Source organism: Onychostoma macrolepis, chromosome 06 (assembly GCF_012432095.1).
Source record: "Onychostoma macrolepis isolate SWU-2019 chromosome 06, ASM1243209v1, whole genome shotgun sequence".
Lineage (NCBI taxonomy): Eukaryota > Metazoa > Chordata > Actinopteri > Cypriniformes > Cyprinidae > Onychostoma > Onychostoma macrolepis.
In genome coordinates this window covers 31,319,363-31,345,956 of record NC_081160.1, presented here as the reverse complement: position 1 = coordinate 31,345,956, position 26,594 = coordinate 31,319,363, and the positions used below count along the sequence as shown (strand labels likewise).

The following is a 26,594-nucleotide window of genomic DNA, read 5'->3' as shown; positions in this document are numbered from 1 at the left end:
CTTCAGTGGTTTTAATGGGAGTTTTTGAGAGTGCCTGAACTCTGGATAGACTGGATGTAAATGTTCTTTGCTCTATGTAAAATGAAAGTGTTATAATTAGTAACTTACAATATTGTTATTAAATTCACATTAAATAAAGTCATTCGTATAAAATATATTTTATGCCATGACACCCATATCTGGCATTTAAGTAAAAAGTCAGGGTTTTATGTGTAGGTAATAGATTACACTATTAGTCTACTTTGCCCATCACCATTTATTGATCAAATAACAATCTATGAAGGTGCAAAACGCATTTACTTAAACATATTTGAGAATCGAGAAATTTCCTGATATAGTTAACACGTTTTGGAAATATTTTGAATAAAAAGAAAAAAATAAATAAATGAAACACAAGCCTATATCAGTTATACACTGCTATCCTGGCTGCTGTGTCACATGACACCCAACCCCCCCCCCCCAAGTGCCCCCTCAAAAATCATGAGTGCATGAAGCCCCTGATCAGACCTTTATTGTGTTCACAAATAATGCATGTTTAAAAGTACAATACATAACAACTGCAACTAGTAGGTTATTTCTGTGATACTGTAACAAGAAACGATCAAGCGTTTTAGGAACATGCATTTATGCTCCTGAGGAGGAAAACAAAGTTATCTGCCTTTAAGTTTGTTTTTTACTGCAATACAGTTCGTGTTTAAACCTGAATAAAGTGGTTAAAAACAAGATGCTGCTGCAAAGCACAATCCAGTCAAAAAATGATAATGGATAAGACATTTAACACTCAAGCCAACATGGGTTTACTGAAAATTAACACTTAAGCATGCAACTAAATTAAGATAATCTTATAAAGGTAAATAAAATGCAATGGTGAAAAAATAAATTGGCTAAAAACAATACATCAATCCACCAGCCAGAATGTTGCTCCTACAAAGCCTGACCACTAGAGAGCGAGCTTCACTAAGAAGAACACATTCAAAAGTGGTAAGGCGTGTGTGTGACCCAGTTGGACATCTGGTCTTTGGTACGTTTGGCAGAGCTGTGGGAAGTGAAGATCGACTTGTAGGTCTCAGATTTGTCCTTCATCTCCTGGATCGATCTCTTACTGCCAGCGATGGGTCCCGCGGGGGCCTTTAACGTCTTAGAGCACTCGCCGGATGTGGATGGTCCCGGAGCTGAGTGGGAAAAAAAGACAAGCACAGCTTGACTTATTGAACAAACAAATGCATGACTTCTCCTGAGGCAGACCAATCTTTAACATCCATTCTTAAAGGAATGGGTTCAACCAAAAATTTTAATTAGCTGAAAATTGATAAAAAATTGTTTTTCTTTATTGAAACAAATTTGGAAAAATGTAGCATTCCATCACTTGCTCACCAGTAGTTCCTCTGCAGTGAATGGGTGCCGTCAGAATGGGAGTCTAAACAACTGATAAAAACATCACAATAATCCACACCACAACAGAAGTTGCATATTTGTGAGAAAGAAATCTATTATTAAAACATTTTAAACTTCAAACTATTGCTTCCAGCTATAATACTAGTTGTCTGGTCTGAATCAGGAGAGAAATCTGCACTGATCAAGCACCATTTACAAGACAAAACAGACTGAAACCAATATGTTGATGGATTTTGAAGTGAAAGGACAACAGGAGATGGACTTTGTCACTGGGAGGAAGCATCATTATGGATTATTTTCAACAAAAAATAATTTATTCAACAATTCTTCTCCCCGAGTTACCCGTCTTCCGCCATTTTGGAGAGTCTCCACTAAACGTAAACAACGTAAATCAACGTAAACAACGCTGTTTACATTTAATGGATACTCTTCAAAATGGCAGAAGACTATAACTCGGGGAGAAGAATTGTTGAATAAATTATATTATTGTTTTCTTTGCGCACAAAAAGTATTCTCGTAGCTTTGTAAAATTACGGTTGAACCACTGATGTCACATGGACTATTTTACCATGCCCTTGCTAAGTTTCCGGACCTGGGAACATTTCAGTTGCATTGCTGTCTACAGAGGGTCAGAGAGCTCTCAGATTTGATCAAAAATATCTTAATTTGTATTCCGAAGGCGAACGAAGGTCTTACGGATTTGGAGCGACATGAGGGTGAGTAATTAATGACAATTTTCATTTTAGGGTGAACTATCCCTTTAACTGATGGACTGGAGTGGTGTGGATTATTGTGATGTTTTTATCAGCTGTTTGGACTCTCATTCTGACGGCACCCATTCACTGCAGATGATCCACTGGTGAGCAAGTGATGGAATGCTACATTTCTCCAAATCTGTCCCCATGAACAAACACACTCTTCGATGGCCTGAGGCCAGCATTTTTTCAGCAAACTAACATTACATGTGCCCTTATTCATAATTCTGCATGACTGTCCTCATTGCACAAGATTATATTCTTATTTTAAAGACTTTCTAGATTATAGCCTTTAAACCTAATGTGCACATACAGGTTGACAGATATAGCTTTCACAAAAACATGAAGCAATCAGAAATGTTTCTTAAAGAAGCAAATCAGCAAATTAGCATGATTTCTGAAGGATCATGTGACACTGAAGACTGGAGGAATGATGCTGAAAATTCAGCTTTGAACACAGCAATCAATTACATTTTACAATACATTCACATAGAAAACAGTTATTTTAAATTGTAATGATGTTTGACAATATTTACTGTTTTTACTGTATTTTTGACCTTGGTAATCATAAGAGACTTCTTTTTAAAAAAAAAGTTTTTTTAAATCTTACTCAGCCCAGATTTTTGAACAGTAGTATATATAATTATTTTAATATGCATCATATACTCCAGCAAAAGGTCAATTCAGTTAAATAAAAACCTTTCATTCACTAACATTAAAGCCTGTGCTGGAGTCGTAAAACCTAACATGAGTTCACTTCCTCTGCTGCCATCTACTGTCCAGATGAATATTACGAATGCATACTACCATAAGCTGCTTTCAGCACACTATTTAGTGTGTTTACTGCCTACTATGTAAAAACACCATGGTTTCACATGACCTGACCATGTTGCATAATATCGGGAATTAATGCAGCAATATATTTCTTTTGAAATTGAAATTGCATCAGATTACCAAGAGGAGAAGTAGGGGTGGGAATCTTCAGGCACTTCACGATCCGATTCCAAAACGATTCTTGATCTACATTTTTTCCCCAATTAATTCTTCTGCTGTGCAAATACTTCTTTACAACTTTACATCTTAACCAAAATTGCAGTTTCAATGCTTTTTGTTTATAGTTGGAATCTCTGTGTGTCAGTACTGCCGTCTTAAACATAGCTAGGGGTGTGAATCTTCACTGGTTTCACGATTCAATTCAATTACGATTATCACTATCAACTCGATATCACCATGCGTAAATTTTATATCAAATTTATTTTGTGCAAAATTTACTTTATTATTTTTTTTTTTATTATATAATACAAATTTTATATAATATTTTATATATTTACAATAAGTGTTCTTTAAGTATCCGAAAGTTTACAGACAATGGTTATGTTTTTTTTTTTCCTCATCATTATTGCCGTTTGATTATTACTGATGAGATCATAAACAGTGGCAGCTTTAACAGGTTGCATTCAGACTAATGCACAGATCTATTTCGATATATCAGATGTTTTGTCCTGCTCTGAAAACATAACTGACTGTGTGTGTATCAGTTTCATATAAAAGTATTCAAAACTGCAAGTGCATTTAACCGCAGACGCAATCGAGCTTCAGGACAAACAAACACAAAGCACACGTGAAAGTCTGTGTGCGAGTTTCGTGCATCCAATAGTACTGCATTCCAAACGGTATAAATGAAAGCATATCTAAAGTAAAACACGGCAGGTGGAAGCACACACTGTCAAGCAATGTGCACGTGTCTCACAGCGCAAATTCTGTGCAATGAAGCCTGCTGCGTCTCTAGCACGCACACGTGCCATATGTTGAAAAAAAAAAACAAGCTCAGAATCGTTGAAGAGAGAATCGCGATGCATCAGAGAATCGATTTTTTCTCCCACCCCTAAGGAGAAGTCATGAAATACATCTACAGACTCCACATTTTTGAAACCAACACTGATATGAATGTGCTTTCAAAAACATTTACACCCATTTCCATTTAACATGTGCATCTAGCCCTTGTGTACTCTTGGCATGCTGGGATACCTGAATCACTGCAGCTTCCACTGCTGCCTTCTCCATTCAGTGGTAAAGATTTAGTCTCTGAGGTGTCACAGCTTCCTGCAAGAGAGAGAGAGAGAGAGAGAAAACAATATTTAGTACTTGTACTAGTTTAATAAATTACTACAATTAGTAGTTCAAACCAGTGCTATTTTAGTATCACTGAGATATTAGAGTTTTTATTAATATTTTAAATTACCGTATTGTCCCGAATATAAGACGACCCTGATTATAAGACGACCCCCCTTTTTCCAGATGTACCTTTTGGAAAAAGGCTTTTTGAAAACCAAATCTTGTTTTCTTGTTTGTTTGTTTGTTTGTTTTTCTCTTTGTAAAACAATTTTTTTTCTTAAATTATTTTCAAATTGCATATTTTTCCTATTTTAATTTTTGTTTTGAAAGTATGGTAAACACTGGTAAAATGTACCAACAATGACATTGAAAAATATACACTTTTTGATATACCATAAAAAAAACAGGTAGCCCATCTGATTTATATAACATTTAGGCTATCCATCTCATAGTAGCCTACCAAAATGTTATTATCAGTAGACGTGAAATCTTATTGTAGTCTTCAAATCTGGGTACTGTCTTATGTTTTAAAATCACTTACAGAGGACGTTTGGTCCCATCAGGCTAACATGACAGTCACGACTCGTGCCGCTGTAAGCTTTTCTTTTTGTTTTGTTTTCACTCGCGATCTTTACAACACACATTATATTACATATTTCATGGCACACTCGTTATATGCGTTTTTGGCGCCACCTATTGTTGTGGGTGTATTATTGACATGTCAAAGTCTAGACCCCGAATATAAGACGAACGCGTTTTTTCAGATGTATTTCCAAGGAAAAAACATTGTCTTATATTCGGGACAATACGGTAGTTATTTGCATTTTTTTTTAAATTTTCAAGTTAAAGTTTTAAAGTTAATATACACTCAAACAGCAAACAGGAAACAGGAAACATGGCATAGCACATTTATGAAGTGCAGTAAATGCAGCCAGTGTGGCTTCCCCATTTCAGTCGGGCAAACAAAGAGGATTTGAGTTGTGATATCTGGCTGTCTTTAGAGAAACATGTCTAAAGAATGTTTGTGTTTTATTTTTCTTTAAATATTTTATAGCTGACAACTGAAAAATGAATGACTGCTGCATATATAAGAAATTTAAAGACAACATCTATTTAAGCACGACTAAAGGCAGGCAGTTTTCCCTTCTCTGAATGCATCAATAAAAAGTTATGGATAATTACAGTTTCATTCCAATTTTAATTGAATTTGTATTTGTGTCTGTGTTTTGTCATAGTTTTGATAACCTCAGATGATTTGTGATTATCTCACGGATAATCACGTCAACTATACTTTAGCCTGATTCATACTGAAGGATAAAAAGCTTCAGTGAATATTGACTTTTGTCCTACATTGATAACTCCTGTCAGTCATTTGTACACAAAGTTTAACCTTAATTCCTCACGTACTTGGTAATAAAGATGAAAGGAATGTTATGGATTCAATATCTAGCCACAGCACCTGTGATGTAATTCCAATTACCACGGACCTCGTTTAACTCGTCTTTCGGTTTATTAAAAACTCCACCTGCAATGAAGGTCTACGGGCAATTCTGGCAGGGAAGTGCTTTTTATTCTTTAAAATGTTCATCACAAGCTTCACATTGTTCCAGTATGCATTTGCAGTTATCTTGAGTTTTAACTTTTGAGTTAATTATAATCTAATGCTGTTCGATATCAATGTCCTTACAGTGAGAACACTGATAAAGGTCTATTGTGCCATTATAGGTGTTAACATGAGACTAGTGAGATTGAATGTCTCATTCTTTTAAAGTCTCTCTCAATCTTTCAACAAAGCTGTCTTGATGATGCAATGCCAGTAAAGCCGATAAACCAGATACAACTTTCACACAATATGCGCAAATGGACAGGGGCTGTTTACATACAGAAACATCCACCCACAGGAATTACAGCTGTGAGGCAAATCTAAACATTCTTCTACTTAGAAAAGTCTCCTAATCTCACTCCTAATCATAACTCAACAGCTCAAACAATGAACTTTAAAGCAGAACTGAAGCGGATGGTGAACTGCTGTATAACAGCTTTAAAATGGATAAAACAGCATCACAAAAGTAGCTCATATGACTTATATTATAAGTCTTACAAAACCAAATAAATCATATATATATATATATATATATATATATATATATATATATATATATATATATATATATATATATATATATATATATATATATATATATATATATATATATATATATATATATATATATATATATACATATACATATATATGTGTGTGTGTGTATGTAATTATTAAAATGTAATTAAAAATGCAATTATTAAAAATGCAAAGCTCAAAAATAAAAATCTAAAAAGAAAATGTAATTTACAATATGAAAACAATCTATAACAGTGTATAAATAATAGTAAAATAATATTAAATGTAACATTTATGTTTAAATATCTTGTCTTGACATTGCTCAGTATTTTACATCACAGACAGTGGCATCGAATAATCCGTCACATGACTGATTGTGACATGCCACAAAAAAAAACAAAAAAACATTTGACAGCTGTGGTGAAGCGCTGATGATTATCAGTGGACAATGAAATGTATTTACACTTTTACAGGAAATACAATTTCAAACTCCATCTAACTGTCTTTCACATGAAAAGAAAGAAATGAATAAGGGCTTGGAATGGGTGAGTAAATGATACCAAATTTTCATTTCTAGGTCAACTACTGCTTTGCTGATCCTTTGTACAAGAAATTCTACACACTGATCGGAAACTTTAATGTGATTTATAATGCAAACAGTATGTTTTACTGTACCTGTTGAATCCAGCGACTTGGAGACTTTAGTATCTTTGCTCTTCTTTGATTTCTGCACAGAAAAAAAATTAAAATGCCTAAAGTGTTAGTAAGGGAAAAGAAAGGAAGTGAAAGCAGTTTTTGATCATTCAGTTTGCTGAGGGTGCATTTTCATTTCTTCATTTCTTAGAAATTACATTTAGAATATGAATTTTAATCTTAGCTTCCACCAAGCACATCCCAAAGACCACTGCAATTCTATATCAGCAAGACATCAATTTACTTTTGCAGTTTTAGCCTTTAATCGGCGCTCCTCCATAGCCTTCTGTAGCTTCTCCACCTCCTCTTTAGACCCATTCAGCATCACAAGGTCGTCTTCATGAAAAGGATCTCCACACTATTAAAAAAAAGACACAAGAACGTGAATATTACAATTACGCAAAAATTAAAATACTGTTAAATGACTAGTTTTGGCACAAAAAACAACAACAACAAAAACCAAAGTAAAAGTAAAAGAAAAAAAAGAAAAGAAAGAAAGACAAAAACATACGGATAATAAAAAACAAAATAAAATAAATTAAAATAATCCAAAATAAAAACAAAAACAATTACAAAGAAATGGCAAGTAACACATTGAATTAAATGTAAAATTTTAAGGTAGAAAACCTGAAAAAGCATTTTCTTGTAAAACACGCTCCAATAATCATTATTTACAACTTAAAAATTGTAAGTGTAGTCTATGACTATCATAATACACAATTACCTAAAAAAAAAAAACTGTCTGAAAGCAAAGTGCACAAACTGGAGAACTGCTAATATGTCACTAAACAGGTCATAAAGCAGGTATGATGGCTTTGCCTGAAAAGCAGAAAAATGTTGCACTGATGACTAAGTTAACCAAAAGCCAAATGCACACACAATGATACAGGCATTCAGCAGCAGCTATTGTCTTGCACACGAGCAGCACTCTCACACACAAGAGCGCTAATCTCTCTCACTCATCAGCAAACGCAAAGGCAGCCAGCCCTCGGGCTCACTACTGGTCAGTTGCTTTCTGTCTCTGCGCTCAGGTCGGGAAAAAACAAGGAGCCAATGCATCTGGAATCATATTTATCTGCAAAGCAAGCATCTGAAGAAGAGAACAGGAGGTGGAGAGAGCAAACAGAGATGAAGATTATGAAGGTAAAGCTGGAGAGAGAAAAAAATCTGCAGCATCTATTAAACTAAATCTGGTTGATGCTTTAAAGTCAACATAAAAATCAAAACTGTTCAAAATATTTACTTCCTTACTACACATTCCTGATCTTACTGTGCACAATTTCTTCAATGCACGTCATTGCAGATTAAACAAAAAATGCAACACAAATGTAACATTTTGGTCTTGTTTCTAAAAAAAGCTGCTTTACATGGACTGCTAAAGTAGCTATTTTTGAAGGTGGACACTCTTTGTTTACATTCAAAATGCAAATGACTAAAGAACTAAATGATTACAGAATTTTAAGAATTAATTTAAGAATTAAATCAACAAACTGCACCTTACTTATGTGTATGAAAGCCATTCTTTAAGACTACTACAACTGCTTTAGTCAACCTGAAACCATACAAAAATCACTAACCATAACCATTCACTTTCTAGATCATATTGTGCACAATTCCCTTTTATTTATTTTTTTTGCTATAAAATTTAGTATAGGCTATTTTTTTACTGTTATTTTTGAAGCTTGACAGTCCTTGCTCACATTTAAAATATTAATGATCAAAATAAATATCTACTCTAAATGATGACAGAATTTTATTTTTATGCATGATAGTAATTAAAATTGACTCAAGTACTTTCTGAATGCACATTCATGATCTTATTGTGCACAATTTCCTCAATGCAAATTATTCCAAATTTCCTTGTTCACAGTCAAGATGCAAACGATCAAAATAAATGACAAAATGATGGCAAAATTTACATTTTTACAAAAGATAGCAACTATTTGTTTAAAAATGTAATCAAGTCATTATGAAAATCAAAATGATTTACTTTCTGATCTGATTGTGCACAACTTCCTCAATGCACATTACTGCAAATTTAAAAAGCACTTTGGCAATAAAAATTAAAATTTTTGGTCTGCTACTTGCACAGATACATATATGGACTGCTAAAATAGCTATTTTTGTTTGAGTTTTTTGTTATTTGAAGCTTGACCATCCTTGTTCACATTCAAAATGCAAAGTGATCAAAATAAACAACTAAATGATGACAGAATTTTCATTTTTATGCATGACGGCAACTATTTGTTTAAGACTGAACCAATTCCCACGTTTCTAAAAGTAACTAGAAGTGCATAATTGCCACAAGCATTTTTGCAGTAAAAATGCACAATTTTGGCCAGTTATTTAGGCTACTATATATTTTTAGCTTTGTTATTTTTTAAGCTTGATAGTCTTATTCAAATTCAAAATACAAAAAATCTAACTAAGTGAGTAAATGACAACAACTATTTGTTTAAAACTGAACCAATTGATAACTAATTCCCACATTCCTGATCTTATTGTGCACAATTTCCTCCAATGCATATTATTCCAAATTTAACAAGCATTTCTGCAATAAAAATGTAAAATTCTAGCCTGTTATTTACACAAAGCTACTATTATATGGACTGCTAAAGTAGCAATTTTTTTTCTTTTGTTATTTTTGAATGGCAAAATGCACATAGTAAAAGGACTGACCTAATTATAACAGAATTAGCAAGTATTCATTTACAAATTTTTGCAACTAATTCCCCACTGCCTCTGTGCATGAAAGGCATTCAGGACCAATAAAACCACTTTAGTTGAGAGTAAATCTGAAACCACATAAAACATCAAACCAGTTCTGCTGAATACAACAGGTTACAGAACTGGTTAGACATTGTGCTAAAGATGAAAAACGCCATGCTTGACGACAACACGATTCTCATGAGATACGAGTGTTAAAAAGCAAAAGAGGTGCAAATTACAACAAGGGCTGGGCCAACCGTTTTTCACCTGCTCAGGCTCCTCCTCCTGTCCTCCCATGGGGAGTGTTACTGAGCAGCCAAAGCCCACAGTCACACACATCGACATCATAACAGCAACAATCGGCTCACACCCTGAGCAGTTTCACTCTCTCTCAGAGAAAGACAGACGCTCTGATAGTAAGCACTCGGAAGGGATTTCTGCTCACGGAGGAGCCTTTTAAACAGAGGTCATGCGGATGTTAGCGCGTTTGTGAATGTTTAATCCCATTTCCTATTTGAAGGAGTGGAAACGGCTTGAGCTGAAAGGTAAGCACACTCTGACTCATGGATTTATTAGCCTGTGTCTAATGCACTTTTGATGTTTATGCTTCAGAAACCAAAACATGTGTAGGGGAGAGCCATTTTGCTTTTTAACTACAAAAAAAAAAAAATTCTAATGTATAAAGGCTGGTTATACTGTCAGAGTTGAAAAAATACACGTTGTTAGTGATACCAATCTGTTACTCTTGAAGCCTGAGGTTTGATTGTATACTCGTTATCTTAGAAGGTGCTTTAGTTCATTTGCTATCTAACAGCTACTGAGACATTTAGAAAATGAATCATCTTTCTATAAAAAAAAAAAACATGTAATGGCACTGAGATTGTGTGAAAGCATACATATTAAGAGTTCAGGAAGTGATTAATATATAGCATTGTGATTAATACAGTAACGCCACTCTGGAATGAGTTTAAAGTTCAAGTTCATGTGCTTTTTAAACATTTCCTTAATCAATCAATAGTCAAGACTTCCTAGACTACAAAACTCTATACATTTGCACTACACTTGATTTAAATTTACTGTTCAAGTTATGCTTGATGTAAAAGATTCCACTAAAGTAGAAGTTGCACAAGTTTTCTTTAGTAAATTTGCAAAGGCCGGACTACTGTTCTTACAATTCACCCATAACCATTCATGATAATGCTATTCCTAATAAATGTATCAGCTAAGTGGTGAGTACACAAGGTGTCAACTTGGATTCTTTCTTTCATCACTCTGTACAAAAGAACAACAACAGTCAATATTGTATAATACAGCCATCAGTTATAGTCATCGGTTACTGTTTAATTATGTTACCCAAAAAACAAATGTGCATCAACATCCCTATGCTACAATTTGGTCAAGAAGATAAATTTAGAGGACTTTAATAATGCAAAATGTTTTATAACTCATGGTGTTCGCATTTGAACACCCAGGTGAAAAACAAGTACACTTCCATAATGTACTTAAAGTACTTAATATACTAAAAATGATCCTTTAGTACTTAAGATAAACTTAAGATCATCTAAGTGTACTCAGCTGTGCTATTTTGAGACACCATGAATATGAACTAAAATGCACTTTTAACATACTATCTTTTTATTTAAAAAAATGTATTTAGTTACCACTTATAGTACACTTGAAGCCATCTTTCATACACTAGTACACTCAAGTGTACTACAAGTGGTAGCTAAATACATTTTTTAAATACAAAGATGGTATGTTAAAAGCGCATGTTAGTTCATATTCATGGTGTCTCAAAATAGCACAGCTGAGTACACTTAGATGATCTTAAGTTTATCTTAAGAAGTACTAAAGGATCATTTTTAGTGTTAGTAGACGTGTACTTGTTTTTCACCTGGGCAATTATATTTCTTAAATAAGATGTTGATGATGCATGTCAACAGAATTACATTTGTTTTCTACCTAGAAGCAATAAGCAAAACCACAGCATCCTGCCATATTGATCTATTTTCTGCAGAACTTGCAATGCTCGTGTCGCACATAAACAAAGAACTGATGAAGAAAATGAAAATAAAATGCCAAAAACACACACTAAAATAAATCAAAAATAAATGAAAACAGAAAATATAAAAATAAGAATATTATTAAAAACTACAATAGTCTCACTACAATAGTAAAATTATTCTGGGGTGATGCAGTATAATGCTCTTAAAAGCATAAACATACTAAGCGAAATAAGTTGTTAAATCATTTTAAACTGTTTTATTAAGTATACTCAAAAATCATTTCATACCCCATTTTTTTAATCTTTTTTTTGGTCGCAAAAAACCGTACTTTAAGCCAACCACATTAAATCACACTAAAAGACACTAAATCTTTAGTGAAACTCGGTCACACCTTCTAAGGAACCATTATGTCATACAGTGCTGTCATCCAAAAGTAGCTCTTGAAATCTCATCACACCATTTTTTTGCAATCTTCTGGATGCCTTTAAACTAGAATTGATTTGATAGCAATATCTTAAACTCGAGCTAAAGTGTAATAAGTCACACAATGAACACACTACATGATGCTGATAGAACGGTGTGTGCTTTTCATTCTTTAAGGTGACAATGGACAATGTCAGCGTGTTTTATAAACCCCTGAGGGTTCATTAAATGACTTCGCAAAACCAATATCCAAAACTCATTTGTGTCCAGCAACTGGGACCTCCAGCAGTGAACGCAGCTCTCTAGGGTGCTATTAAAAGGAAACCCAAGGGTTGCTGCGCTTAGAAAAGAGTGACACAACAGAGTTACATCCAGGTGGGAAAAGACTTTTGTACCCTCCAAGAAATGTAAAGGCAATTGGCGTTAATGTCAAATGGTATGATAGGGGACCGCACCATTATGCGTCATTATGAGAGTCAACAAATGCTCTTGAGTAATGGAGTAATGGTTCAAAAAATAAGTTTGTCCATGTATGTAATGATATGATGAATTCTGTCCATGATTTCACAACACATCTGAGATGGAGCCACCCAAAACATGTGCTCTAAAGCTCCTCTGAGTTTCATGTAGAGACATGATTCACTTCAATGTCACTGATAAAAAAAAAAAAAAAAATGTTGAAATGATTATAAGTATTTCAAATATCTAGATGTGTTTAACATACACAGGAAATATTTCTTTCGAATTATAATATTTCACAATATTACTGTCCTTTTCACTGTATTTTGAAACTTGATGAACAGAAGAGACTTCTTTCACTTCTTTATCAGCATGATTAACGAACCGTTTCTTGGTTCTGTGCTTATTTAATGATTAACATAAAGGGGTATTTGAGCACTTCCCCGTGTTGTAACAATTTCCTCTATTCATATTTTCCTCTTCTGCTCTGTTTCAGGAGGTCTGTAGCTGCTTTTCAGATGCTGGACTATTATGGTCCAGCTTGAGAACACCAAGTGCAGTTTTCTCTTCTGCCTTGGAGTCTGCATCCTAATATGTTCCGCCATCTACCTGAAAGCCAAAATACCCAACACCCTGCTTCCCTCAACTGACTTGAGCAGCCAAACCACGCCAGGCCCCAAAAGCTGTGACATTCTTCCACCTGCAACTCCTGGGTTTACATGGCAGCGAAAAGACTGTAAGAAAATCAGCTATGAGACCAAACCGGACACAAACTGCACTCTATTGCAGTCAGATCTGCACTTTATTACGGCGCCACTGAGCAAAGAAGAAGACGACTTTCCTTTGGCTTTCATCATCACTATACACAAAGAGCTGGAAACGTTTGTGCGGCTACTGAGAGCCATTTATGTGCCACAGAATGTTTACTGCATTCACATAGACGCTAAAGCACCGGAGGAATACAAGACGAGCATCCGAAACCTAGCTGGGTGTTTCCCAAACGTCTTTGTGGCATCCGTTAATGAAAAAGTGACTTACGCTGGCTTTTCCCGTCTGCAGGCTGACCTCAACTGCATGAAAGACCTGCTGAAGTATCCTACAAAATGGAAGAGAGCTATAAATCTGTGCGGCCAGGACTTCCCAATCCAGACCAACCTGGAGTTAGTCCGGTATATGCAAGGACCAGAATGGAAAGACAGGAACATGACGCCGGGAATCAAGCAGCCACCCGCTATGAAGCACAGGACTGAGTTTCAGTACGAAGAGGTAAAGGGCACCCATGTGGCACCAAAAGGCAAGGGTCAAAAGAAGGGGCCACCTCCTCACAACCTGACGATGTACTTCGGGACTGCCTATTATTCCTTGACGAGACCGTTTGTGGAGTTCGTCCTCAACGACAAGGTGGCCAAAGACTTGCTGGAGTGGTCTAGAGACACCTTCAGCCCAGATGAGCATTACTGGGTGACGCTGAACCACATGAAAGGTAAGTCAGAACGCAATAATCATGAGTATGTTTGCTTTAAATGCATGTTGACTCAATTCCAGTCAGCGATTAAGCAAGATAACAAAAATAGATGACAGAAAGCATGTGGTCTCCCAATCATGAAATTGGTCTTGCATGTTTACTCAGAAGCACCTGGCAGTTATGTAGATGGCGAATGGGAAGGTAACATTCGTGCAATCAAATGGAGGGACCAAGAAGGAACAGTACACCAGGGCTGTAAAGGTACAAAAATGTGTGTGGGTGTGTTTTTTTGTCGTTGTTGTTGTTTTTTCTTGTTTTAAGTATAAACTCACAATTTCTCAGAAAACAAGTCTGAATATGTTCAGGTTGCATCCCAAATAAATATATCTTGTTTAAAGGCTTAAGGTATTTGTGTTGGAAAACAAAACAAAAATGCAGTGCATGTAACATTTCATGGAATGACTTTATGAATTTACGTTTTTCTGCTCTGATTAATTAGCTTTTTAGGCCTTAATTTGCAGAATGGGATAATTAGGACTTTTTAAATAAATAAATATTGCATTTATTTAAGACCGTTTAACCATAGATCTTCCCAACAGCAGTCTGTTTTTCATGTAAACATAGGACTGCAATCTTGTGTCTATGGATACCAAAACCGTTGTTTTTGTTTCTACAGGACAATACATCAGGGATATCTGTGTTTACGGGATTGGCGACTTGCCGTGGCTTATCGAAAAAGAGAGCATGTTTGCGAATAAATTTGAGACCGCAAACTTCCCCGAAGCCCTGGATTGTCTAGAATTGTGGCACCGACATAAAGTTCTCCAGCACGCTATGGTTCCCATACAACCATCATGGCATCTCACCACAGAGGTCGAAGTCATCAACAACACACTCATTTTAAAACCAGGGGACTGCGTCTGAGCAAACACCCACGAAACGTCACAAAGAAAGTGAAATTCACATTACGTACAGGCTTGCAAACTCCTGCATGCACTCAAAACCCTGTATTTCACATATATATCTGAGCAAACACTATTTCCTCTTGACAAAGTACCATCTCACATGGACACAGTAGACATGAAGGAAGAAATAATAGAAACCTCGCTGGAACATTTTCTGCTTTACGGTGTAAAGTTGTTGTGTCGATATTCACGTCGCATGGCAATGCAGCTCGCGATGTATAAATGTTGAAAACGTGAACACTGATCGTTACGTGAGTGAAGTGTAATATAACTGTTGTACTGTTAATAGTAATCGTAATTTCTATTTATTTTTATTTATTAACTGCTGCATAATGCACTGTTTAAAGTGGATAAATAATAAAGAATGAAAATCCTTGACGAAATCCAAGATACAACAAATACTGCTATTACAATCAAAGGACAATATACTGTGATATACACAGTAACTGACTAAAAATTGTGAAAATATTGTAATTTCTGACGTACAGAGCCAATCGTTTGTCAAAAGTTTAGTGAGCATCATTATGGCATGCCACTGTAATACTTTCATAATGTAAGCCGCATTTTTTCAATATGTAAATTTGTATGCAAATTATGAACATCTGCTCAAGTTAATTTTGTTTTCAACACTGATATTCTCAGTGTTCATAATGTTCAGTTTTTGTGCTTCATTTTCAGTGCTGTCAACTGCACTGAATTGATAAAAACCACAGCTGAACACATCAAGCACTTTCATTTCCATTGTGGTCTTAAATGTGCCTCTTTAGCAACTTGGATAGAAAACAATACTCTGCTAACAACAATGTACATTTTTTGATGCTGACAAAATAACATATTATAGTAGGGATGCACCGAAATGAAAATTCTTGGCTGAAACCATTGAAGTTTCCGCGATAAACCGCGATATTGAACGTGATATTGCGTAGCTTGTCAGTGAACTACGGCTCTGTGTATTAAATGGCGCTCCATTTGAAAACATCCGTCCACACCGCAGACATGTTGCTTCAGACAAGCACGTGCAGGTCGCGATTTCTGTTTGCTTCATCACAACATTTCGGCTGTATTGTTTCGGTGATAAAAGTCTTTCGGCCAAAAACCGAAAATGCACTTTTGGGCCATTTTCGGCCGAAAATTTTCGGTGGCCGAATATTCGGTGCATCCCTATATTATAGCCATAAACATTTACATCATGACCACTAATAGACATTTAGTCAAAAATATAACCACAAAGTGCTATTACAGCAGATGGTATATACTGCCATGTGTAATCCATTTGCAATACAGACAAAAATGATTTCTCAATTTGTGTTTTTTGAGGAGAGATGTGCTCATACTCTATTAAACATTGAGATTTCACCTGGTGGACAGAAAGCAGGTGACCAAGTACTACTCACACGTGAAAGTCTCCTAAGATATCTGTATTTGCATCAATGCTATTATACAAGTTAAAAAGTTTAGCATATGAAATCAAAAATAAAATAAAATGAAAATTTGGGTGGAAAAAAAAAAACATGCCACCGAAGTATAACTTTAATTTTAAGATTTAAAAATAAAAAATTAAAAAATAAATTATATGTTAAAAATCGAACAAATATATTTTAATATCTATTTCAGCCCACAGTCCTCAATCGAGTTGTGCTCTAAGTGATACTACTAAGAAGAAGAAAAAAAAAAAAAAAAGGTTGAAGCCTCCAATCTGGTCAGCTTTCCCTGTTGTTAAAGACAGAATGAAAAATGCCTATTCAAAACCTAGACACATGTAACGCAATACATAACCACAGGTTATGATTAACAGCACCAAGAATAGTTAAAAATTTGCTTGGAAATTAATAACCCTCAGAGGTTTATATTCTATATTCAAATACAGCTGATTGTTTGCCGATGCACAGCACGCCATGCACATCTGACCTGTTTATGCCGGTTTGGAGAGGAGATGGACTGCAGGATGCAGTTTCCCTATTTCCGCCTTAATGCTCAGATTAATTGAGACAAATGCCACAGAGAAACGGAAGCTAACTGAGCCTGAAACCAATTAAACCGAGCCAGGGGACTGGGAGGTTAATGATTCACTACTGAGAATGAAAGACAAGTCGCACTCATTAGCCACGGTCCAACTCTGTCCAATCGCAAGCGTAAACACAGCACAAAGAGCACACGTTACGAGAAAGGTGACAAATCACCTGGACAAAGAAAAACACAACCAGAGCTGCTGACTGCTTAACTCAGCGCTTATCTTCACCTATGATAACAACTCATTATCCACATCCACATTTGAAACTGTCAGACTAGATATATGTGAGAGACTAGAGGGTGAAATTGTGACTCACGGTCTGCAATAAAACACCTAAAAGTGTGCCACATTACATTGTAAATACTGTCAAAGTGGCCATCTTGGTAACCCTCTCAAACTGAAAGTACAGCTTTAATATAGAAATCTGATTCGTTAGTGCCAATAATATATTAATATATACCACTCAAAAGTTTGGAATAATTAGATTTTTTGTGTTTAATTAATTTTATGTTTTTGATTGTTATTTAAATCACAAATACAGTAAAACTGTAATATCTCTATCTATCTATCTATCTATATATCTATATATATATATATATATATATATATATATATATATATATACATACATATACATTATATATATATATATATATATATATATATATATATATATATATATACACACACACACACTTTTTTTTTTTTTTTACAATTAAAAATAGCTGTTTTCTACTGTAAATTATTTTAAAATAGAATTTATTTCTGTGGTGCAAATTAGGAATAAAATTAGCAATATTTTTTTTTTACAAGTATAAATAGTTGTTTTCTATTGTAATTTATTTTAAAATAGAATTTATTTCTGTGGTGCAAATTAGGGATAAAATAAGAAATATATATATTTTTACAAGTAAAAATAGCTGTTTTCTATTGTAAATTATTTGTGTAATTATGTGCATTAGCATAAACATATAGACAAAAGCTCTATGAAAAACTCATACTGCAAAGCAGGACAGCAGATAAACAAAACAGCCGTTATGAAAAACTGAACGTTAAATGAAAACACATTAAGATCCATTGAAAACCATTATCTCTGACCTTTGATCGACATTTAACTAAGATTATGTATGTGGACAATTTTCATAAAGTAAACAATGAATTATATTATGCCTCTGGTCATTTATGGTCTAAGGTTTCAGGAACATTATTAACATACAGCTGCTGTAATAAAGCGCCTATACAAAGACAAAAGGAAGAGACTGATAACAGGCCACAGAAACGCGAAAGATTGAAGTGAATCAAGAACGCTGCTTTTCACCTACCTTGTGGCAGATTTCAGTCTTCACCTCTTTGAGCGCTCGTTCGGAGAAAACACACCCACAGGTCTGCAGGTATAAAAACCTCAAGACAGACAGAACAGCGCTGTGATTACAACCAAAACAACCATCTCATGGAAACAAGAAGATATCAAGAGACATTTAACAATGTGGAACGATGAACATATACTTTCCACTTGGTAGCTTTAAACTTTAAGCGAGTATCTATAGGGTTTTTTGTGTTTACCACAGGGAACAGTACTGACATTTTTACTGTATTGGACTAAATATGAATGGAAAATCCATTTACATCACATTCACATTTTAAAATGTCATTAGATAACAAAATGTCGAACAATGTGACTTCAATATTAAAATTATATTAATATATATATAAATAAATAACTTTTATTATTATTATTATAATTAACAACTACATATTCATTGTTTAAAAAAATTATAGTTAATAAAAATACAGTTGTTCAATGTTTGCATTCACGTTTCTTAAAAATGTGTTTGCAAATACTGAAATTAGCATCAACTAATGTAGTTAACTACTATTAACAAACTAAACCTTAGTGCAAAATGTCATCAAGTAAAGTTAGTTTAGAGAAAAGCTCTAGCAGAGCTGGTTTTAGATTACAATCTTTTGTTTATGATATTTTCAACAATAAATAATATTTTTACTGCATTTATTAATATAGCAATTTAATGTTAATTTCTACATACAGGTGCTGGTCATATAATTAGAATATCATCAAAAAGTTGATTTATTTCACTAATTCCATTCAAAAAGTGAAACTTGCATATTATATTCATTCATTACACACAGACTGATATATTTCAAATGTTTATTTCTTTTAATTTTGATGATTAGAGCTTACAGCTCATGAAAGTCAAAAATCAGTATCTCAAAATATTAGAATATTTACATTTGAGTTTGAATAAATGACCATCCCTACAGTATAAATTCTGGGTATCTCTTGTTCTTTGAAACCACAATAATGGGAAGACTGCTGACTTGGCAATGATCCAGAAGACGAACATTGACACCCTCCACAAAGAAGGTAAGTCACAGAAGGTCATTACTGAAAGGTGTGGCTGTTTACAGAGTGCTGTATCAAAGCATATTAAATGCAAAGTTGACTGGAAGGAAGAATTTGGGTAGGAAAAGGTGCACAAGCAACAGGGATGACCGCAAGCTTGAGAATACAGTCAAGCAAAGCCGATTCAAACACTTGGGAGAGCTTCACAAGGAGAGAACTGAAGCTGGAGTCAGTGCATCAAGAGTCACCACGCTCAGGCGTCTTCAGGAAAAGGGCTACCAAGCCACTTCTGAACCAGAGACAACGTCAGAAGCATCTTACTGGGCTGTGGAGAAAAAGAACTGGACTGTTGCTCAGTGGTCCAAAGTCCTCTTTTCAGATGAAAGTAAATTTTACATTTCATTTGGAAATCAAGGTCCCAGAGTCTGAAGGAAGAGTGGAGGCACAGAATCCATGTTGCTTGAAGTCCAGTGTGAAGTTTCCACAGTCAGTGATGATTTGGGCTGCCATGTCATCTGCTGGTGTTGGTCCACTGTGTTTTCTGATGTCCACAGTCAACGCAGCCATCTACCAGGAAATTTTACAGCACTTCATGCTTCCTTCTGTTGACAAGCTTTATGGAGATGCTGATTTCATTTTCCAGCAGGACTTGGCACCTGCCCACACTGCCAAAGGTACCAAAAGCTGGTTCAATGACCATAGTGTTACTGTGCTTGATTGGCCAGCAAACTCGCCTGACCTGAACCCCATAGAGAATCTGTGGGGTATTGTCAAGAGGAAGATGAGAGACACCAGACCCAACAATGCAGATGAGCTGAAGGCCACTATCAGAGCAACCTGGGCTCTCATAACACCTGAGCAGTGCCACAGACTGATCGACTCCATGCCACGCCGCAGTGCTGCAGTAATTCAGGCAAAAGGAGCCCCAACTAAGTATTGAGTGCTGTACATGCTCATACTTTTCATTTTCATACTTTTCAGTTGGCCAAGATTTCTAAAAATCCTTTCTTTGTATTGGTCTTAAATAATATTCTAATATTTTGAGATACTGATTTTTGACTTTCATGAGCTGTAAAATCATCAAAATTAAAAGAAATAAACATTTGAAGTATATCAGTCTGTGTGTAATGAATGAATATAATATACAAGTTTCACTTTTTGAATGGAATTAGTGAAATACATCAACTTTTTGATGTAAAAATTTGTGAAGCTCAATTATCTTTTGCTGCACATCAGAACTATATTTTTTGGTTGTTCTCATTGTGACGGATGATTAAGGGAATTTGGGATTTGTTTTCCCTCCCATTTATATTTCTGTGAAACAGGAAGCCATGGCTGGATAATTCCATGTTCATAATCACCCTAGAGTGCTCAAAATTGTGAATATGAATGGGAATATACTTCAGAGATATTTTACTCATAAGAATTTCTAGGGGTGCCAATAATTGTGTCCAACGTGTATTTGAGAAAAACATTTATTTCATAATGATATTTCCCCCCATTTTAAATTATTATTATTAAAGGTAAGATTTTTGTGAATTTTTTAATAAAATATCAAAAGGATTAACAATGCAGATTAATTTTCACAGCCGCCTTTGATTATATTTACCAAGGGTGCCGATATTTTTGGCCATGACTGCATTAACAATGACCATTCTAAACTAACAAATGCCATAGAACATGTTCATTGTTATTTCATGATACCTAATGCATTAACTAATGAGCAATTTACCATATTGTACACGAAAGTGTATATTTTTTTGTCTATGCAGAAACAGTTACTGTCCAAATAATACTGCAAGTCTACCAAGCAAACTGGCTTGATGATTTGAAAGCAAAATGTAAAGAAAAAAAATTAAAAGTAAAAAACAGAGAAAAAGCAGTTAAAAAAAAAAAAAAAAAAAAGTGTATTATTTGAGATGTTATTCAACCTGATCAGGTGATATTTTTACATTACTGAAATTTATAGTGACAAAAAATACACCCAAACTACCACCAACCAATGTATTATACTACATTTTCAGTGTATAGGCTAAAACTTTATTTGAACTTTTAATTCTATTTTAGGTGAATCATGTCATTTAGGCACCACTAGTTTTGCTTTGTTTTTTCAAAAAGTTTCCTGAACACCAAATGTCTTTCAGAAGTGATTAGCTCGCTTAAAGTTGAGTCTTCACATTACACTGACATAGAGGGAAGTACACTAACACCACACACTTCTTCTTTAACTACGGTCTTTCCTGTTAAAGTATGATTCAGTTGTGCTGTGGTTGAAGTCAAAAGTGGGCTGAACAAGATGTGGTCCTACTTGTGTTTTCCGTTCATCTCCAGACCAACCACAGGACAGATAAACATGGCACAATGCATGTCTTCATAACAGTCCCCTTTAATGTTGTGCCTCTCACCCTCCCACGCCGGGTTATCTGTCAGATTCAGCTCCTTCACGTCCTGTCAAACACACCAGGCTTATTAGATTTAACTAAAACTACTAAAAAAAATGTGTAATATAAAATAATAGAAATGTTTACTAAAAACTTTTTTTTCATCTAATTGTCAAGGCAACATTTGGGGTGTACTAAAATAGCTAAAACTGAAACTTAAATAAAAGTGAATAAAAACTATATGTGGATCAAAGACAGGATGTCCCATTTTGGTGTCCGAATCAAATTAAATCAACAAAAGTGATTTTATATGCATCAAAACCATATTAAGTGAATTGTATAGAAGTAAATTGTCTACTTTAATGTTTCAAATACCTTTTGTGAAAATCAAATATCAAAATACAAGTCAAATAAGTGATCATACTATCTTATTTTTAATTACTTCTAGCTGACAAATGGGATCTAAATGATAGTGGCAAAGATCTATGAAGATTTAAAATTACAATTAATTAGCTTTTAGAGCTGCACTGTGATCCTTAATAGAATATATTAAATAGAAAATATTGTTACATTGAATGACATTTTAGTGGGTGCCTTCTGTAAATCACTGTACACACAGTGGGTACGGAAAGTATTCAGACCCCCTTAAATTTTTCACTCTTTGTTATATTGCAGCCATTTGCTAAAATCATTTAAGTTCATTTTTTTCCCTCATTGTACACACAGCACCCCATATTGACAGAAAAACAGAATTGTTGACATTTTTGCAGATTTATTAAAAAAGAAAAACTGAAATGTCACATGGTCCTAAGTATTCAGACCCTTTGCTCAGTATTTAGTAGAAGCACCCTTTTGATCTAATACAGCCATGAGTCTTTTTGGGAAAGATGCAACAAGTTTTTCACACCTGGATTTGGGGATCCTCTGTTTTTTAGCAAACTCCATGCGGGCTTTCATGTGTCTTGCACTGAGGAGAGGCTTCCGTCGGGACACTCTGCCATAAAGCCCCGACTGGTGGAAGGCTGCAGTGATGGTTGACTTTCTACAACTTTCTCCCATCTCCCGACTGCATCTCTGGAGCTCAGCCACAGTGATCTTTGGGTTCTTCTTTACCTCTCTCACCAAGGCTCTTCTCCCCCGATAGCTCAGTTTGGCTGGACGGCCAGTTCTAGGAAGGGTTCTGGTCGTCCCAAACGTCTTCCATTTAAGGATTATGGAGGCCACTGTGCTCTTAGGAACCTTAAGTGCAGCAGAAATGTTTTTGTAACCTTGGCCAGATCTGTGCCTTGCCACAATTCTGTCTCTGAGCTCTTCAGGCAGTTCCTTTGACCTCATGATTCTCATTTGCTCTGACATGCACTGTGAGCTGTAAGGTCTTATATAGACAGGTGTGTGGCTTTCCTAATCAAGTCCAATCAGTATAATCAAACACAGCTGGACTCAAATGAAGGTGTAGAACCATCTCAAGGATGATCAGAAGAAATGGACAGCACCTGAGTTAAATATATGAGTGTCACAGCAAAGGGTCTGAATACTTAGGACCATGTGACATTTCAGTTTTTCTTTTTTAATAAATCTGCAAAAATGTCAACAATTCTGTGTTTTTCTGTCAATATGGGGTGCTGTGTGTACATTAATGAGGAAAAAAAATTAACTTAAATGATTTTAGCAAATGGCTGCAATATAACAAAGAGTGAAAAATTTTGAATACTTTCTGTACCCACTGTATATACGACAGTCATGGAAAATATAAAAATAAAAACTAATTAAACGTATTAATAAAAACTATGACAGTATCTCAGTGACTACGTTTACATGTGCACCGATAATGTGATTATTTCCAATAATCAAGACTTAATTGCAGTTAGATATTTACATGACATAAGCAAACATTTTCACTCCTGTTTACATGCTTTTTTTTTTCAGTCGTCATACGCCACATATTTTAATGTGATTATGGTTACTATGATTATGAGCTTAACTGCATCAGTTTGACTGAAGTATTGTGTTTACATGAGGGAAAGCTTAATTGCAATATTGCTAAAATCACTTAAAAGTGCATTATGAGGGTGCATGTAAACATAGTCAATGATGAAATTAAAAACATACAGTTTAAACATCATGTGCAGGCATATAACCGGATGAAACCCTTTTTTTCCCCACACGCTGTCATTGAGAGTATGATGATCATTTGTCTGCGTTTACTGACCTTGATGCTACGGATGTGTGCAACAACCTCAGTGTTTGGCCTCTCCGCTGATTTATCCAACAAATACTCAATGATCGCATCTTTATTATACAGTCTGGTGGAAGAAAAATTATTTTTAAGCAGAAAATGCAAAATTCACCATGGTTTCACTACTATAGTATCATTGCTTTGACAGAAATATTGTAGACGCATGCGAAATACTGGCAATAATATTTTTTAGTACAGGTAAAATAGTTTTCATAATTTTAATACCATAATTTTTCACATTGATTCAAACATCACGAGTGAAATTCAGCAGAATGGATTTAAATATGGTAAAAATTTAAATATGCCAACCAGAGCTGTGAATTCAGCACTCTTATTGGTCGCTAAAAGAAGCTTATTCAAAAAAATTCAAATTCTATTGAAAACTGTGGATCTTTTTCGTGAGGATCCATTCATGGTGGTTAGTCTGATCTTATTTCAGATACCACACCTAAACAATGGTTGGCTGTTATGCAATAATAATGGTAAATCTAAAGAACAGAGGTTATGTAAGGCAGAAAGTCATTATCTGTCAAAATGAATCCCATTTCAATATAACGATAATTACGTTGCACTGATCCAGCTTATCATATGGTCACTTACTGAATAAATAAATAACAACTGCTTTAGCTAATGGTATATCACCTTTATAAGCAAAAACATGCGCATAATTTAATAACGTACCTGCCCAGCTCACAGGCGACTATGGGCCGCTTCAGCTTCTCCTGACTCAACGCACAGTACTTCCATTTGGCAGCAAGCTCTGCGTTTTTATCTACCTGTAGAACACAAAAGTTCAGATTTATGAACCACAACAACAAATGTCTGGTTTAAGAGGGCCCATAAAAATATTTAGGGCATTTAAGTAATTGCAATTAATACAAATATTAAATGCATTCACAAAAAGCTTTAATACAGATTCAATAAATTGATGTTGTAAAGTTTGCGAGCTAAAATAGCTACACGTTTACAGAAATCAATTCCAAATATTATAAATATTATACTTTTAATATTAAAATATTTAACATTAAATATGTGACCCAGGACCAGAAAACCAGTCTTAAGTCGCTGGGGTATATTTGTAGCAATAGCCAAAAATACATAGTATGGGTCAAAATTATCCATTTTTCTTTTATGCCAAAAATCATTAGGATATTAAGTAAAGATCATGTTCCATGAAGATATTTAGTGAATTTCCTACTGTAAATATATAAAAACCTAATTTTTAATCAGTAATATGCATAGCTAAGAACTTAATTTAGACAACTTTAAAGGTGATTTTCTCAATATTTAGATTTTTTTGCACCAAATATTGTCCTATCCTAACAAACCATACATCAATGGAAAGCTTATTTATTCATCTTTTAGATGATGTAGAAAACTCAATTTCGAAAAACTGACACTTATGACTGGTTTTGTGGTCCAGGGTCACATACAATATTTTAGTTGTGTGCATATGTTTTTGTGTGTGTGTGTGTGTGTGTGTGTGTGTGTGTGTGTGTGTGTAAACTTTTAACATTTATTTGTGAATCGCATTGTATTTATTTGCATATTCATAAACCCTTATGAAAAATATCTGTACTAGGGTTTATGAATATGCAAATAAATGAAATCATAGTAGTTCAACATTTAGGACGGCGCTGTTTCGTTAACACTCTCACTGATACTGTAATAAATTAGTAAACAGAACTTCAAGAAATACCATGGTACTACAAAGTAAAGATGGTAATACTGTGATACTTTGAAATATGCCATGGCACTGAAATTCATAAACCATGATTACATTACACCATCTAAACACCATGGTTCGTGAGTTTCAGTACTATAGCATGTTTATGTCCAGAAAATAAAGGTGTATTAAAGACACATTCAATCATGCTTAGTTTACTGAAATTCTACAGCAGCTGAAGAAAAGACAGATGTTAAACTCACGAGCTATTGACATGCTAAGATGCTAACTTCATAAGGTTTATGACAATAATCGAGCGTTTAGCGCAACGTCTCTACCTTTTCAACCTTTTTCGGTCCTTTAACCAGTTCGTGTCTTTTGGGAATGGTCCCGCCGTCGCATCCCATGCTGAAAATGCGATTCAAACGGTTTTACCGAGAGAATTTGAACTGAAGCTAAACGGCAAAACTGTAAACAACCGAGGAGCTTCAGTGAAGAGCGTCAGCGGTGAGTTTGCGTGTATTTTTTAGACACCGCCGCCTAGAGAGCGGTTTAAGCATTACACCTCAGTTAGATGCTGCTTCAGACAGGGACCACTAGATGGCGATCGATGCATATGGTTTTAACGCGGCAATATAACTGAAGTGATCGTTCACAAACGGTTAAATGACTACATTTTGGAGCTAAAATAAAATTGGACCAACGATATTTTCAGAGATATTGTTCTTTAGTCATTTATCCTGACACACAACACTAAGAAAAATAATTAAATGAAATGGTACCACGGTTATTTGAAATGAATACCAAATATGCCATAGTACTACCAGCCCA

At 34.8% G+C, this 26,594-nt stretch overlaps 2 protein-coding genes across 3 annotated transcripts; one reads left to right on the top strand and one right to left on the bottom strand.

The window, feature by feature from the left end:
• Positions 1-493: 493 nt before the first annotated feature.
• Positions 494-26,271, bottom strand: rtf2 (replication termination factor 2). The gene is made up of 9 exons (XM_058779258.1): positions 26,102-26,271; positions 24,779-24,873; positions 24,071-24,164; positions 21,789-21,928; positions 18,441-18,519; positions 7,325-7,438; positions 7,063-7,114; positions 4,179-4,253; positions 494-1,172 (listed from the first exon to the last, which is right to left on the bottom strand). Exons 1-9 carry the CDS (start codon positions 26,168-26,170, stop codon positions 973-975), a joined length of 918 nt encoding a protein of 305 aa, XP_058635241.1. The 5' UTR covers positions 26,171-26,271; the 3' UTR covers positions 494-972.
• gcnt7 (glucosaminyl (N-acetyl) transferase family member 7) lies at positions 7,456-17,536 on the top strand. 2 transcript variants are annotated; one of them, XM_058779257.1, is made up of 4 exons: positions 7,456-8,223; positions 13,174-14,160; positions 14,308-14,403; positions 14,819-17,536. In XM_058779257.1, exons 2-4 carry the CDS (start codon positions 13,209-13,211, stop codon positions 15,064-15,066), a joined length of 1,296 nt encoding a protein of 431 aa, XP_058635240.1. In that variant the 5' UTR covers positions 7,456-8,223; positions 13,174-13,208; the 3' UTR covers positions 15,067-17,536. The 2 variants fall into 2 exon arrangements, with proteins under 2 accessions (XP_058635240.1, XP_058635239.1); XM_058779256.1 differs by having other exon boundaries at positions 7,456-10,334.
• Positions 26,272-26,594: the final 323 nt, after the last annotated feature.